Genomic DNA, 17,124 nt, shown 5'->3' on the forward strand with positions numbered 1-17,124 from the left:
TCACGATGAAGTGGAAGAAGCTTTTACTACTTTTAAAAAGAAAACAAAAAAAAATTCAAAATTCATAAATTGGTGTTTGACTTTCACTCAAAAGAAGTTGTAATTGGCATCCAAGACTTAGCCTTAATTGGATAATTTTTTAAAATATACCCCATTAGGTAGTTTCAGGAAAAAAAATTGTCAAACCAAACTTTTCTTGCAACTATTTTATGCGAAATGCTTTTTGTTATAACTATTAAACACAATGAAAGTGAAGTTCGAGCAACTTAGCCCTTGAAACTTTGGAAGCTCTGGACATATGTTGAAGTTGGGTTCACTATTGTTTTGCTGATTGTTGATATTTTGTAGTCACTGAAATGTAATGGCCTTCTTAGGTAAAGAGAAAAAAATCTTGATATTCTGTCACCGAAAGGAAAGATATTCAATGGTTGTAATGTAAAGTTAGTCTGTCAGCTAGGAATCGAAAATATATTCTCTCCTGTCCAGAAAATTACAAGCAAAAGCACAAAATAATAAAAATAAAAAGGAAAATAAATGATGAAGGAATGAGGATAAAGTAGAGAACTTACATTGGAGAGGATTTAGGTCCGTTAACAATTGTCTAATCTCCAATGATTACTCCACTCATCTTTTCTTTTTTTTCTTTTTTGAGTGATCTAAGGTATTCTTTGACCCAAAATTAAAGACTAATTTGTTGAAGTACTGAAATCTCCTTTCTACTTATCCGTTGAAACATAATTATGAAATTTATCTTGAAATTTAAACTTCATAGTCTATCCGTACGTTCCTATACAGCATCTTCTTATTAACATCAAGCATATGATACAAATAATAGAAAAATCTTTCCCCTTCTTGCATTCACTTTATACCCTGTTCTTTTTATCAATTTCTCCATCGCCAATGTACAGAGACTAGAACCTTCTGTACGCTCTATATTTATCTTTCTGTAACGAATGAAAACTGAAAAGCATGACCAATGCATTTGATCAATGAAAATCAAGAAAACCTTTTTATATTAAACTTATCCACAAACATTTATAGGAGAATCAAATAAGAAAAAAAATATAATAAGATTATCCATAAGCTAAATGAAATTAGTTTCTCTATAAACGAAAAGTAACCGATACTTCAATTTGCTTCAAATATCTATATTTGATCCCTATTCGATACTAACAATCTTGAATACTTTACCATTACATATTGATAAAGTATCCAAGCCTATAATAAAATTTATGAAAATTCAATACAACTACACAAGACATATATAAGCATGTATAATATAGAAAGATGAAGGCATTGCCTATTAATGAACAAAAAATGAAAATTGACCTCTTTATAGATGATTTCAACAAAGGAATGAGATTGATAGTACTATTCTTAATTTTTATTTACAAATAATAAGAAATAATTTATGATGACAATGATTTATAATTCTTGTGTTTCATAATGTCCAAAACATATGTTCTTAATTTGGATTTACAAAATTTCAATTATATATTTACCATGTTTTTATGATTTTTATACATATCTAGACATGTATCTTACACATATCTTATATAGTTTTAGAATAATCATATTGCCATGTTGGATACCCATCGTATCTAATACACATATTGGATCCGAGCATCATAAATTAAAAGTTAGCTTTTAGAGAAACTAATATAAGAGAACTTCTACAAAATAGTTTATGCATAAACTAAAGAAACTTTTTTTTCCTCCTACAAGTAATTACAGATAAGGTTAGATTATCTAAACATTCCATAAGTATACAAACAAGAAGTTTATAGTTCGTCAAGGTTTACCTCTCTTATATATATATATATATATATATATAAAGGTTTACCACTCTTCTCTTATTCCATTTCAATCAGTGTCCCAAGTCTCTTCTGTGATCAATCTAGCATCAAGCATCCAAACTTGCAGGAATATAAATGTACACTTAATTATGATTATTCAGAAGAGGTATTGAGGTTCATATAGCAGTAGCTACATATGGACAGGGAAAAGGAGGAACCGGTTGAGAACCAATACTTGGAATTTTTGTATTTTTCTTGCATTGGAAAAGTACTTATTGCATTGTTGTCTATAGTCATGATAATTTTATTCACATGGAAACAAAAAATATCTGCACAAGAATAAATTACTTCGTCACTTGCACCCTTATCATTGGTGTACATATCAACAGCAGCTAACAGGATAGATTTTACAAAGAAGGGAAAAGCCAGAAGTTAAACAGAGAGGATGCTGATGAAAGAAACCAAGACAAGAAGGCCATAGCAGCAGACAATTGATATCTACCACATAACTTTGGTGGGCAATAGGATCGATCGGCATCAAGCAGGAGATCTGTGACACTGGCTGTTGAACATGCTGCAGCTAATGAGAGATATGACAAAATCTGGGGTGTAGAAAAACTGTAATATCATTAGTGCATTAATATAGTATGGAAACAACAATGACTTGAATTTCTTTAGGTCACAAATTGTTCATACCATGTCTCCCAGAAAGACGATCAGTACAAGTCTTCGTTGGAGGGGTAAACATTTTATAAAGACAGAGTATGCATCTACAACCAACAGTGTTATGCTCCAGGGAATTACCAAACCCATGACAGTTACCAAGTAGCTGTGGAATAGCATAAACAAAGACAAAGGTGAAAACCTCAAGTGAAGCATATGCGTAGAAGCCAGGCTAGACAGGATAAACCCCAAGACATTGCCAATGCACCTTTTGAAACTAGGAAAACATGCATATACCCAAATCTTTTACCTGATTTAAGTGTTATTAGACCACAAATTTGCTATGTAAACACAAACTCTTTTCATAAAGAAATATGTCCTCTTATAACAATCAAACCATGTTAAATAGAAAATCTAGATCATTTAGTTCAGCATCTTAGTTATCATACCAACAGTTTCAAGTTGCAGTGAAATTGCCTTACATGGATAATGCAATTAGAAAATAAGAAACATTGTCATATATAGTACTACCTCCGCTTATATATAAGTAACAAATGGTATTTTTCTTTGGTCCTAATTATAAGTAATAATGATCAGTTTTCGAACTTATTCAGAGTTAAATATCTTTTATATCCTTAATTTATTACTAACTCTATTTATTAGACACTCACTCAATGAATTATGAGTATTAATATTATATGAGATTATCACTTATAACATTTAAATTTAAGAGTACTTTTGGAATAAAATTTAAATTTATGGTAATATCAAATGTGATCAAAACTTTTCTTGATCTTGATGATTTGTACTATATTGCTTATATATAGGACCAGAGGTAGTAATTCACAATGGGAAATACTTGTGTGTGTATTGATTATCAAAGGCACAAATATATACAAGATTATAGCTACCTAATTTATGCTGATTTGGATAATTACAGCTAATTACATAATTACAATATCTTCTACAATTCTCCGGTTACTTACATACAGTTTCCTGATTTCCTGAAATATCCTAATACACTGAAGTGAAAAATGTAAGGGAAAAAAAAAACAGTGCCTGCAACCTTGTAATGCACTCGATGAATCAAAAAGATTTCAGTTCAACAAAAACAACTTGAAATAATTTATCTTCATTTTTTCTACAAAAATGCCAAAAATGTATAGACTTTCTACATGGCTTAGGCCAGCAACATGGCAATCCACTAACAGGTCAATTCAATATGGTTACTCTTCACAGATAAATATCTAAACTTTCCCAGACCCAAAATCAGAACCTTATAGTACTTAATGTTTCCGATAACCCTCCTTAAAGTGTCATAAAGGCATTTCAATGCCAAAGTTGGAAAAATGAATCAGTTCAGTAGCACCTAACACAGATTCACCATTCCAAAATATATATATTTTTTTTTTTTTCTATAGCAGGTTAATGACTAAGAAACCACTCACTCACTGGTATGAATGTGTGCAAGCCCTGAACAATTAATTGAATAGGCCATCCAATTTATATGGCTTAATTTCTTCCTCAACTCACTTCCCTACACTCATGCTTCTCTCCTCCCCACAGTACACCACTCTCTGACACCCACAACAAACTTACATAAATCCTCCATCACTTTGATTTCTGCCACAAACAGCAATTCATGACAAACACAACATGGTCCCCCAAACTCTATTTTCTACTCATAAAAATCTCAACAACTCACAAAAACATAAGACCCCCCAAATCAATTACTTGCAAATTGCCCTTGTAAAAAAAATAAAAAATTGATGGGGCATGATGAAATTGAGAAAAGTCATGAAATTTGGTGGAGCAGAGACAAAACAAGAAAGAGCCTCAATTGGGCAAGTGAATAATAATAAGATGAACAACATGAGAGAGAGAGAGAGAGAGAGAGAGACCAGAAAGCAGTGTAGCCGTAGAAATCAACATCCAAACACATGAAGAGAAGGGAAGCTGTGGAAAAGACTGTTTGGCCCAACCGGAGAGCCAAACTGGCGCTGCTTCCAAACGCCCCTGGCAGCTCCTCCATTCTACCATGGTAATTCAATCCCAAACATGCCCGTAACATCAACCACCGCCTTCAAGAGTTGTGGTAATTACTAATAAAATTTATTATAATAACGTTGAGAAAAAAGAAAAAAAAAAGGAAAAAGGTAGGACTATGAAACTATGAATGTTGAATCTCTGTGTATGTTTGTTTGGGTAAGAGTTATGAATGAAATGCATAAATGAACAATTATAATAATTAATTAATTCGATGACTAATCCGAAAAAATTGGTGGTGAAATTGGAAAGGGGAATGAGTTCTTTGTTTGTGATAAATAAACACAAAGTAGGTTTGGGCTCTTCTCAGCCCTTCATTCATTCACGTTTAGAATTAGATTCAGTGGTTTTGTCGGCGCGGTACCTGGCTGGATTCGCCTACGTGGCACTTAATCATTCTGTCTAAACTGTACTAGAAAATTATTGCACTTCAAAAATAACATGACAACAAAGAATTGGGTTTGTATTTTTCAATGTTTTTAGAACATGATCGGTCACTAAATTGAAGTTCTAAAAATCATCTGCTTTTTAAGAGTGCTGGGACCGTTCATCTGTCTGATTTCTGATTGAACCGGTCAAACTGGACGTGTCACCACTCACCAGTTACCACACAGTAGATTTTTCATTCTTTGTGTGGTAGATTTCAATTTCAGTTTCATCAACTCAGTTCAACACTCAGTTACTTTTCCTTTTTTTTTTTTTTATTAAAAAGTGGATTTAAATATATTTTTTTTCTGTAAGAAGTATTTTTTTTTTATTTTGATATCTACAAGTTAATTTTTTTAATTTTAGTTTCTGTAAATTAATATTTTTTTAATTTTAATTTTGTAATTTTTTTTCATTTTTTTAATTGTAAATTTATGTTTTTCAATTTTATTTTCTTTGAAATTATAATTTTTTTTTATTTGATCTCTTAATTTATTAAATATGTTCAATTAGATCTCTTAAATTTTTTCGTCCATGCTATTAAATTTCTTAGTTTTCTAATTTTAAATTTCTTAGTTTTCTAATTTTATCCCATTGGAATCATTCCTTCAATCTAGTAGATGGACCAAAATGGCATATGTGGCACTTAGGGGGTTTTTTTTTTTTTTTTTGTTATGATGCATTTATATGTAGTGACAATTTTTAACTGTTATTATATTTATTTATTTTTTAAAAAACAAAAAGAGAAAAGTCCGAATACAAACATAGAAGAGGTTCATAGCAGCCAACAAATCAGAGAAGAGGCTTATCATCAAAATTTTCAATTCCAGTTTGAATTCACTTTGTGTTGTTGTTCTTCAACTTTAAATCCAAAACTCATATCCAGATCTCAACCAAATCAAGATTCAATTCCAGTACGAGGAACAAAAATAATGCCTCAAGAAACAGTACCCCGATTGTTGCAAATGGCACCGCCATGAACCCCTGAAACCAATCTTTGATTGTTCTTCATATACCATTTGATGCCAAACATAACAAATTCAGCATCTTCCACACCAAAAAAAAGAACCACGCACCAAAGAATTCAGATCCAACACTTTACAATGAATTTATATATATCATAGTATATAATGTCATATAAGATTTATAACTGAAATTAATTTACACACACGTGTATATATATGTCAAGTTTAAAATTAATTTATTAAAATTTAATGGATCTAATTTTAAAATAAATGAAACACTAAACTTTGTTTAAGAATGCTTCTACTTAGCAATGATGTGCTTAATCTTATAGGTAACTACTGTGCAACAGTGTGTGAGGATTTGAGTGTGTATTTTTCTATTTATAAATATAATTTTGATATATTAACTTTTTTCCTTTCTTTAATTTTTAAAAATTAAATTTTGTTGGATAAAATATATGATTTATGAAAATAAATAATAGTATAATATTTTATCTAAACAATAGTAAAATGCTTTTAATCTATAATATTATTTATTATAATATTGTATCATATTTCTATTATATATAATACATTATCGTAATAATATTTATGATATTATAATATTATAAAAATAGTCAATGTCATCAATTCATTATATTGTTTTTATATATACAAATTCCTCATGTTTTAGTTTTTTTTATAAATAAATTAATGAAATACGCGAAATCGTAACTTATAAATACAAGTAAGCAATTAAATTAAAACTTATACTAATTATTTTGAGAAACTGCAACTACCCAAGAACTTGGTGCTATGTATACTCGATCGTGCTCGAGAAATTCATCAAACACATTGAACTTGAACCCATAACCTAATGCTAGTTCCTTTGTTTCAATTAGCAATAGCAATGAAGCGATATGGAGTACTTACATAAACAGATGTTAATTTTAAGATTTACTTTTTTATCCTCGAGAATATTAATTTAGGCAGTTACAAAACGCTCTCATGTTTGTCCTTAAGTTTTAAAATATTAGTTCTAAGCAAAAATTGTTATCAGGCATGGTTTTTTAACACCACTCTTGTCATTTCATACCTATAAAGGAGCAGGGAATAATTCATTCAAATGGGAATGATTGAAGATTTACAAATTAACCAGTGAGTCGCGATAATGCGTAGAGAAAAGAAAAGGGAGGTTTTATTTATTTTAAGGGATATTTTTAATTTTATCATGAAATATTAATTTCTGAATTTTTTTAGAGATCTGAAAATATATTTATAAAGTATATAAAAATAGAATACATGGATAATCCAAAAAAGGTTTGTCTAGTGTAAGGTTTTGGTGTATTTACATATAAAAAAAAGAATATTTAATGAGATAATTCATGTTCAATTTTCTTTTGTTCATAGAGTCAATAACAATTATGTAATGCAAACGAGATTAGTCTCAAACCCAATGAGTTGAGACACTTGTGATCTTTCGTGATTTAGGATTATAATAAATTTATCTTTTTTTATGTGTGTAAAATTTTTTCAAGTCAATAACAATTATATAATATGAACGAGATTAATCTCTAATTCAATAAATTAAGATATTTGTGATATTCGATGATGTCTGACCAAAATAAATAAAATTTATAGCTAGGAATGAAAAATCATTCCCCAAAAACAAACGCAGCCCTAGTGAAAGAAAGGAAAGCAACTAACTTGTTGAGTGTAAAGTACGTAATATTGGAGCATTTCCGATTGTAAGTTATTATCAAATATCAATAATGAATTTCATCGTTGAAATATGAGCTACCTATACAATCTAGAATTTAGAGCCAACCAATAAGCCTAATCTTAAATCGTTTAAGATTATTGACATATTGGATCGTTGTTGACTTATCAAAAAGCACAAGCAAACAAGTAATGCTATTGTTTGTAAGGAACAAGAGAGGAGGACGGATCAAGGAAACACAAACAATTGTTGGATCTTGCTCTCTCATGTTATGTACAATGGTGCAGTCTCATGTGAAACTTCTTCGTACTGTGTTTATAAATAGTTTCAAGCTAAAAGATAAGATATATAATTGTATTTTTATCGTTAAAGTTTATGTAACTTAAATATAAAGTGAAAGATTATATTTTATTAGATGAAGATTATTTGAATGGATGCATTGAAAGTTATTTTTTATTTCAACTTTCAAGATAACTGATTTATTATAAATTGTGTCAATCTTCATTATAAATAGAGAAGAGAGATTGTGAAACAAAATCACTTTGTTGAGAGAAAAGTGTTTGTGTTATCATTTCGTATAACCATTGAGTGAGGTACTCGGGTTTGTAGAGTGATATACTATTTGGGGTGAGTTACAATTTTGTAATTATTTTTGTGATAGGAAAATATATTTTGAGATGGTTTCGTGGATGTAAGCAAGAGGTGTCGCACCACGTTAAATTCTGATGTTTGTTATTATTATTTTTACGGTGTAATCTTTATTGTGTTCTCATAATCTTTGTGGGTATGAGTAATTTTATTTTGAAAAAGTTGATTACCCAACACTATAGTACTGCATAGGACTAGGAGTGTATATTATGCTTACAAAACTCAAGTTAATTTTTCTGTTCATTTTTTGCTGTTAATATAAAAAAAATATTAAATATCTTGTTATTGTACTGTCTATGTCATCCTTCATAAAAAAAAATGATACCAAAACAAGTTCTGTTGTGGCCTTGTGGCACTACGAAACCCTTAAATAAACGTAATGGGCCTAAGGTTGATTGGAAGAGACCCGCCCATTGTACAAAGGAAATTGCTATTTCCACTTCCGTTTTACACTAATGCACTACCCTTCCCATTTTTATACCCAGACTACCCCCAGTAAACACACTATTCTCATCTTTCTCATCTCTTTCTTCCAAAAAAAAAGAAAAGGAAAAAGACACTCTCCTCAAACTATCCTATAAAACACATCCCCCCTTTCTGTTTCTCCCCCAATTTAATTCTTTTTTGAGAAAAGTACACCCCTCTCCTTCCATATAACTCTTCCAGAAAAACACTCCATTCAACCTCCGTCATAAAACAAACATAACATTGTATAATTCCGTCTAGCAATTTTGTAGCCTCTAAAACATTCTTGACTGCAGCCTTGCTATAACAACAATGGTATATGAAAAAATTGATATCAGTAAACACAAACCACACTGAAACCTTCAAAATATTCTTATGTTCCCACCTTGTAAAAGTACCCCAACGAACCTTCAATAATTATTTACTATGTGTAATCTTATATATTGCTTAAAGGTTTCGAATATTATAGGTGGAAGGTAATATTATTGAAAGATTATCATTATAGAATATTATTGAAGGATTCTCTTACTCATGCCAAGTTCTACCACATGGATTCATGGTACATTTTAAAGCTAAAATCATTTTCGTACGAGAGCACTGAGTTGTGGTCTAGTTTTTTTGCTTACAAATGATTTCTGTTGCATTATATTTCATGTTTTGATTTTTTGTCTCTTTACAGTTGTATGTTCTAGAAGGGGCATTCCTTATGCTTTCCTTCTTTTTCTCTTAATAATATATGTTATCTCTGTTTGAGAAAATTTCTAAATTATGAGAAATCAAGTTTGTTTTCGATGAGGATATTTCAATGAAGAGGTGTGCATCTAAAGAAAATTGTTTCAAGAACATTAGTTTCAAAGTTGTCTTACACAGTTGAATGTTTTTATTCCCATGAAGATATTTCGATAAAAGTACTATGCACTTGGAAGAATGGCTCAGACAAGAAGTTTGAATTTGAATTTAAAAGAGAAGTTACAATGATTGACAATAAAAGATTATTTGAAGACATTAGGCGTTCTTACATTTAAGTAGTTAGAAATATATTTGTACACATATGGGAATCATATAATTCGACTATTATTATTAGAAGTTTATAAATAAGATCTTTGACAATCATTTTTCATTGTATTAAATCACTACCACTCAAATCTTCAAATATCACTTAGGATGTTCACACAAAAATGACTCTTGGTTTGAAGGTCGTAGTATATGTATTCATCCCACTTTTAATAAAATGTTTTCATTTATTTCTCTAAATTTCTTTGAATCCTTAATGTCTTACAATCCCCATTTCTTTTCGAACCTTTATTTTTTTCAATCTTCATTTCTTTTATGAATTGTGCTTTTATCTAATCTTCATTACTTATTATTATTGAAATTGTTACTAGAACTGATATAACATGTATAACTAAATTTATCATCAACATTATTATTATTATAAAAAAAATCATTCTATCAAAATTATTATCACTATTTTTCTCAATACTTAGACAATTTTCTTAAGCTGAAAACTATAATCGTTTATTCGACTAAAAAGAACTTACAATAAAAAATGGATTATATGTTTCACTCTTAAAGATTTATTTGTTATTAGAATCACTAGTTAAAATTGATTTTTTAGAAATATAAAATACTTTTAAAAATATTTATGATTTTCACAGTTAACAATATCATATTAAAAAAATATAATAAGCTTAGACATCAAACAACTAAACGAAAATAAGCTTGAGATACATCTATGCATTTAGTGAAATATTCTATAAAGAAAAATTCAGGACAAACAAAAATGGTTGAGTTGGAGTTGCTTCAAAATATGAACATCTTTATTTTGTACAACTCTTGGAAGTATTTTGTTTATCTTTATTTTCTTTCAACAAATAAGCAAATTTTACAGAGTAATTTGAGAGAATAGCTAATAATGTCATGCATATTTGTCAATATGTTGCTAGAGGCACATAGGGGGAGTGATGCTAGTACAATACCCGTGCAAACACACGGGTAAGTTGAAAAATTAAATGTATAATATAATTTTATACATTTAGTTGTAACTGAATAGAACTTAGTAAATGAGAACCAAAATTAATGTAAGATTACGAGAAAATGTTTAACTAAAACCTCCAAAATACAAAACTAACTGAACATGTTAATTTGACGAGTAAAACTATTTATTTGATGTCAGTAGTGAATGACACCCAACATCATTGATGTGTATCAATAACAATTAGGAATTTAAACAATTGACATTCTAAAAAATAACTGGCCAAGTTGGCAAAATGCCCACAAACAGGACAAACTCCAAATATCAAGCAGTCATTTAAAAATTTTCTTAGGATTTATAACTATGTATAACTTAGTAAATGACAACCAAATCTAATAAGATTAGAATATATAATATATTTTATATAAGAAAGTTTTCTATTTAGCTCATAAGTTCACATAATCAAAGCAACATCATTTCTTAGGATTTATAACTATGTATAACTTAGTAAATGACAACCAAATCTAATAAGATTAGAATATATAATATATTTTATATAAGAAAGTTTTCTATTTAGCTCATAAGTTCACATAATCAAAGCAGCATCATTTCTTAGGATTTATAACTATGTATAACTTAGTAAATGACAACCAAATCTAATAAGATTAGAATATATAATATATTTTATATAAGAAAGTTTTCTATTTAGCTCATAAGTTCACATAATCAAAGCAGCATCATTTCTAGCATCATTTATGCTAAAATACACTAGAAAAAGTTATAAACAAAGTTTATAGAGATTGGTAGAGTATAATGCACTTAAATTTCAAACTAATCTAGAATAGAACAAAATTAGATTTTGGATCTAGGAACTCAAATATAATTTTCTGGCGAGCTCCCAAATTTTGTAAATTTGCAAAAGACTTTCATCCAAAATCAATCTTTGCACGCTTCCTCCGACAATTGTAAATAATCTTGCATTTTGTAGTCCCTTCCAAATTAACATGGGTGAATTCTGCATCTTTCATAAATGAGTACATAGTACTCGAAAAATCTTGAAATTAAGATTAAGTTCATGTTAGATATGTATATGTTTATAAAAATTTTGATGAGAATCATGAAACTGGCCAAATACAGGCTAAAGGCCCAAGTGGAGAAGGACGAAGGCCCAAGTGGAGAAGGACAAAGCCCCCAAGTGGAGAAGGATGAAGGTCCAGAGGCAGAGACACTATCAAGACAATTAATTGTTGCTGAAGGCCCAAACTAATTTGAAGGCCCAAGTTAAATATATTTTTTAGTTATAATTTTTATTTATTGTAATTTTGGCCCAAACTATTTAGAAGGCCCATGTCTATTTTTATCTTTTAGTTCAGATACACTATAAGTATTGGTTTTTGTTTTGAATAAAAAAAACTTTTGGCATTTTCATAAAATTTGGTGAGAGTTTCTCTCTGGGTTCCTGGTTGAACCAATTATCAGACTTATCAAGGTAATCCTTGTGGCGTCTACCCTGACTTATCTTCCTTCATTGGAAGTGGCGTCTACCCAGACTTATCTTCCTTCACCGGAAGTGGCGTCATCCAAACCTCCGTAGCCTGTATCAAACGATCCACTCCTACTCAGGTTCACATCATCTGGTATCAGAGCTTTGGCTCTGGATACAGGTTCTATCTTATCCTATTATTTTTCTTTGTAATTTGTCTTGGTTCGTGTTTAGTCCTTGTTCTGTTATTTGTTTTTCTTGTTTGCGGCTTGTTGCGTTCTTGTTTGTGTCTTTGTTTCGTTCTTGTTCTTGTCACGTTTGTGTTCTTGTTGTTGTTCTTGTTTCTAGTGTCTTTCAGACTTTGTGTAAAAAAAAAATTGTTTGAGTTCTGTTTCAAGTTAAAAAAAAAAAGTTACAGAAATTTTGAAAAAAAAAAAGAGAAGAAAAGAAGAAAGAGAAAAAAAAGAAAGTGGGTGTTTGATCTTTGAACACGAAATTGAGGCAGTTAGAGGCTTTTTTTTTGGCAGAAAATCGTGTACCAAATCCCCTTATCTAGATTCTCCTCTGAATTCTGAGCGTTTTGATATATAGTGGACCTCAAACGGACAACCGTAGCAAAAGTTATGAGCATTTGAAGTTTACTTGTCATATCTGTTATCTTATCTGTTATCCTATCTGTTATCTTATTTGTTATCTGTTATCCAAATTAAATCTAATTTGTTATCCGAATCTGATCTATTATCCAAATCAGATTTGTTACCCAAATCTAATCTGTTATCCAAATCAAATCCAATCTTCTATCCAAATCAAGTCCAAGTTGTTATCCCAAATCAAATCTGTTACTCTGGTAATTATATTGGCTTTCCTTTTATTTTATATTACCTTGTGTGTCTAATTCAATCCATCCAGGAACTTAAGAGGGAGTGAGTGGTAAAAGGAAAGAGTGAAAACATCACACAAAAGCCTATATTGAAAGCATCAAACACGAGTGAACTACCATCAAAGAGAGAAACACGTGAGTAGAGTGTGGTGAGGTCCTGAATTTTTTTTTTAATTTACTGCAAAATTCTTTGTTCCTTAATCATGGCAAGAGCTGGTGACAATGGTGGTGTATATCATCAACTGGATGAATCTCAACGCTTATTTCTGGACGCGTGGACTACACAAATGCAACGTTTGTTGACCAAATCTTCCTTGTTTACTCTTAAACCTCTATCCCCTAGAGACGTGTGTGATGAACAAATCAGAATGGGAGAAAAGAGAGAACAAGAGAAAGAAAATAGTGAGCCACCACAAAGGAATATGAAAAAGAAGAGTGATACACCCGAGGAAAAGAGTGATACACATGAGAGAAAATTTAATTATTTTGCAGAGGCGAGTGAAGTGAGGAAAGTGTTACCTGCTCATGAACCACTCAATCTACAGTATTGCAAAGACAGTAAAATTTCTACTGATAATTCTAATGAGTTTACTATTTCTATTTCTCCTAGTGTTCAACCATTATTGCAGGAATTTAAAAATGTCTTTCCTAAGGAGATTCCTCATGGACTACCACCATCAAGAGGCATAGAACATCAAGTTGATCTCCTCCCCGGAGCTTCATTGCCTAACAGGCCAACTTACAAAAGCAATCCCCAAGAGACTCAACGTAAGGATGCACATGCCAAAGTTGAGTATGTGAAAAGATTGTATGACCAAGTGAAGGTGCAAATTGCAAAGAAGAATGAAAGCTATGTCAAGCAAGCCCACAAGAAAAGGAAGGAAGTGGTACTTGAACACGGTGATGATCCTGAACATTTGAGGACAAATGTTTTCCAAGAAGGAGGGAATGATGAGAATCATGAAACTGGCCAAATACAGGCTAAAGGCCCAAGTGGAGAAGGACGAAGGCCCAAGTGGAGAAGGACAAAGCCCCCAAGTGGAGAAGGATGAAGGTCCAGAGGCAGAGACACTATCAAGACAATTAATTGTTGCTGAAGGCCCAAACTAATTTGAAGGCCCAAGTTAAATATATTTTTTAGTTATAATTTTTATTTATTGTAATTTTGGCCCAAACTATTTAGAAGGCCCATGTCTATTTTTATCTTTTAGTTCAGATACACTATAAGTATTGGTTTTTGTTTTGAATAAAAAAAACTTTTGGCATTTTCATAAAATTTGGTGAGAGTTTCTCTCTGGGTTCCTGGTTGAACCAATTATCAGACTTATCAAGGTAATCCTTGTGGCGTCTACCCTGACTTATCTTCCTTCATTGGAAGTGGCGTCTACCCAGACTTATCTTCCTTCACTGGAAGTGGCGTCTACCCTGACTTATCTTCCTTCACTGGAAGTGGCGTCATCCAAACCTTCGTAGCCTGTATCAAACGATCCGCCCATAACCCACAGGTCCCTGGATCGAAACCAGGCTCTGATACCAGATGATGTGAACCTGAGTAGGAGCAGATCGTTTGATACAGGCTACGAAGGTTTGGATGACGCCACTTCCGGTGAAGGAAGATAAGTCAGGGTAGACGCCACTTCCAGTGAAGGAAGATAAGTCTGGGTAGACGCCACAAGGATTACCTTGATAAGTCTGATAATTGGTTCAACAAGGAACCCAGAGAGAAACTCTCACCAAATTTTATCAAAATGCCAAAAGTTTTTTTATTCAAAACAAAAACCCATACTTATAGTGTAGCTGAACAAAAAGATAAAAATAGACATGGGCCTTTTAAACAGTTTGGGCCAAAATTACAATAAAAATAAATTATAACTAAAAACTTATTTAACTTGGGCCTTCAAATTAGTTTGGGCCTTCAGCAACAATTAATAGTCTTGATAGTGTCTCTGCCTCTGGGCCTTCATCCTTCTCCACTTGGGCCTTCATCCTTCTCCACTCGGGGGCTTTGTCCTTCTCCACTTGGGCCTTCGTCCTTCTCCACTTGGGCCTTTAGACTGTATTTGGCCTGTTGCATGATTCTCATCAAATTTCACAGGCAAAGGTAGTTATTGTATAGAGTGTTGAATTACTCACCAAACTACTACAAGTTACTTTGTACTAATTCACTAGGATTCTAAAGCTAAGCTACTTGTGTATTGAAATATTAACATAATTGCCCACAAAATGGTCATTAAATATTTTTCTTAAGACAGTTATCATAGACATCAAACAACTCATTAGATAATGTACTTAATAGGGTGTGACTACAAACCTTATTACTTGATTCCATTGTTCAAGCTCTTTGATAGGTGCTGCAGAGTTTGGCTTCTTGATGGTAAGGGTGAAGGCTACCTTATCCATGTCAAGCAGTGTGTCAACATGTTCCTGCTAGTGTAAAAAATGTTGACCAACAAAAACCTCAATCTTAGACTTGTCTAGGACAAAGGTAGTAGTCTGCACTTGAGTGACAATATCGACGTTCATGTCTTCAGCCATAATAAGTCCTTTAGATTGTTGGAAACTACGTTTTAGATCATGAACAATGTCTTCTTGAGACGTGTATTAACACTGTCCTATAAGACTTATCCGCAATATCCCACACAAGTCCCCTAAGATACAACAAGAACCTTTCAGACATGCTAGGGCTACAAAATTGACAAGCAAAAACTTGAACCCAGGAACAGAGAAAGAAAATGAAAAGGAAGAAAGAAGAGATAATTCTCCTTGTGTTTAAAATAGTGTAAGAAAAGCTCTATTTATGGAGTTGGTGAAGGACAAAGAAACGTTAGAAAATAATGGTTGATTAAAGCGTAATAATGGTGATTGATATAGGGATTAAAAACATAATAGAAAACAATCAAAAAACATTAATGACAAAAATCCCGTAATTTTTGTAATTAAAAAATGGAATAATTTCTAAAAAGGATTTTAATTAATTAATTAAACCATAAAAAGGGAGGGACAAATAAGTGGATTTGCACTACAACAAGCCCACGTGGTTCAAGCTTATGCGCGCGAGACTTCCATCTTTTGCTAGCCATTTTGAAAGCCCATATCACAAAATAGTATACAAGCACTTGAGCCGAAGTTGTCATAGACCATGTGAAACTTAACCTTTTGTGATATCCTTCAAACTATAATAGTGTGTTACACCACACATGATGTGTAGTGATTCCAACCTCACTATTGACATTATAGCTTGTCGTATTTATGAATTTTTTTTACTTCCTAATGACTTGGGCCAAACCAAATGACTAAGGAAGAGAGGTGCCTTATTATGAGCACCATATTGGTTCCTTTTTTGTCTATAGGAACTATACTTATTGCTAGGGAAAGTCTTTCACATGTCTATTAAGGTCATTCTCTTGCTTACACTTCATATTCTTCTCACACATTATTATTACAATTTATTATTAATTATTTTAATTGAAAATGATATACATAAAGAATTTTTACATTACTATCCAATCAAATTAATATATGTGATAAGTTTATTAATTTTTATAATTATACTTAGTCATATCTATCATAATTTCTTGTTGGAAAGAGTAAATGAAAACGTTAATAATATTAATTAGCTTAACATAATTGCAAAAGTTAGATAAATATTTATTTATTTTACAAAATTTTGAACTTCAATATTCTCCTTAATTTCTTTTAGTTTTCTCAGTTTTTTCCTTGTATCCTTCTTAATGTTGATATGTTAAATCTTTGGATTAATTTTTGGGTAAAATATGTTTTTAGTTCTTATATTTTAGTTGAATCTTGTTTTTAGTCCCCGAATTTTTATATATTACATTTTAATCCGCGAACTTTATAAAAAATGTATTTAGTCCTCCTTACAACTTGAAGTTAAAAAACATGTAGAAATTGGAGATAAGTCCATTGTCTAAACACACTTTTTTATAAATTCAGGACTAAATTGCATGATATAAGATTTTAGAAACTAAAAACAAGATTCACCAAACAAAAATAGAATAACTAAAAATATATTTTATCCTTAATTTATTTTATGGCCCAACGGGCCAGTAGTAAGAAC

General features: G+C 31.2%; 1 protein-coding gene across 1 annotated transcript; it reads right to left on the reverse strand.

Moving 5' to 3' along the window:
• Nucleotides 1-2,017: 2,017 nt before the first annotated feature.
• LOC114389102 (CASP-like protein ARALYDRAFT_485429) lies at nt 2,018-4,790 on the reverse strand. Its single transcript, XM_028349699.1, has 3 exons — nt 4,361-4,790; nt 2,493-2,625; nt 2,018-2,398 (listed from the first exon to the last, which is right to left on the reverse strand). The coding sequence occupies exons 1-3, from the start codon at nt 4,528-4,530 to the stop codon at nt 2,204-2,206; spliced, it is 498 nt and encodes a 165-aa protein (XP_028205500.1). The 5' UTR covers nt 4,531-4,790; the 3' UTR covers nt 2,018-2,203.
• Between the last annotated feature and the right edge of the window lie 12,334 nt (nt 4,791-17,124).

Source organism: Glycine soja, chromosome 16, assembly GCF_004193775.1.
Source record: "Glycine soja cultivar W05 chromosome 16, ASM419377v2, whole genome shotgun sequence".
Classification (NCBI taxonomy): domain Eukaryota; kingdom Viridiplantae; phylum Streptophyta; class Magnoliopsida; order Fabales; family Fabaceae; genus Glycine; species Glycine soja.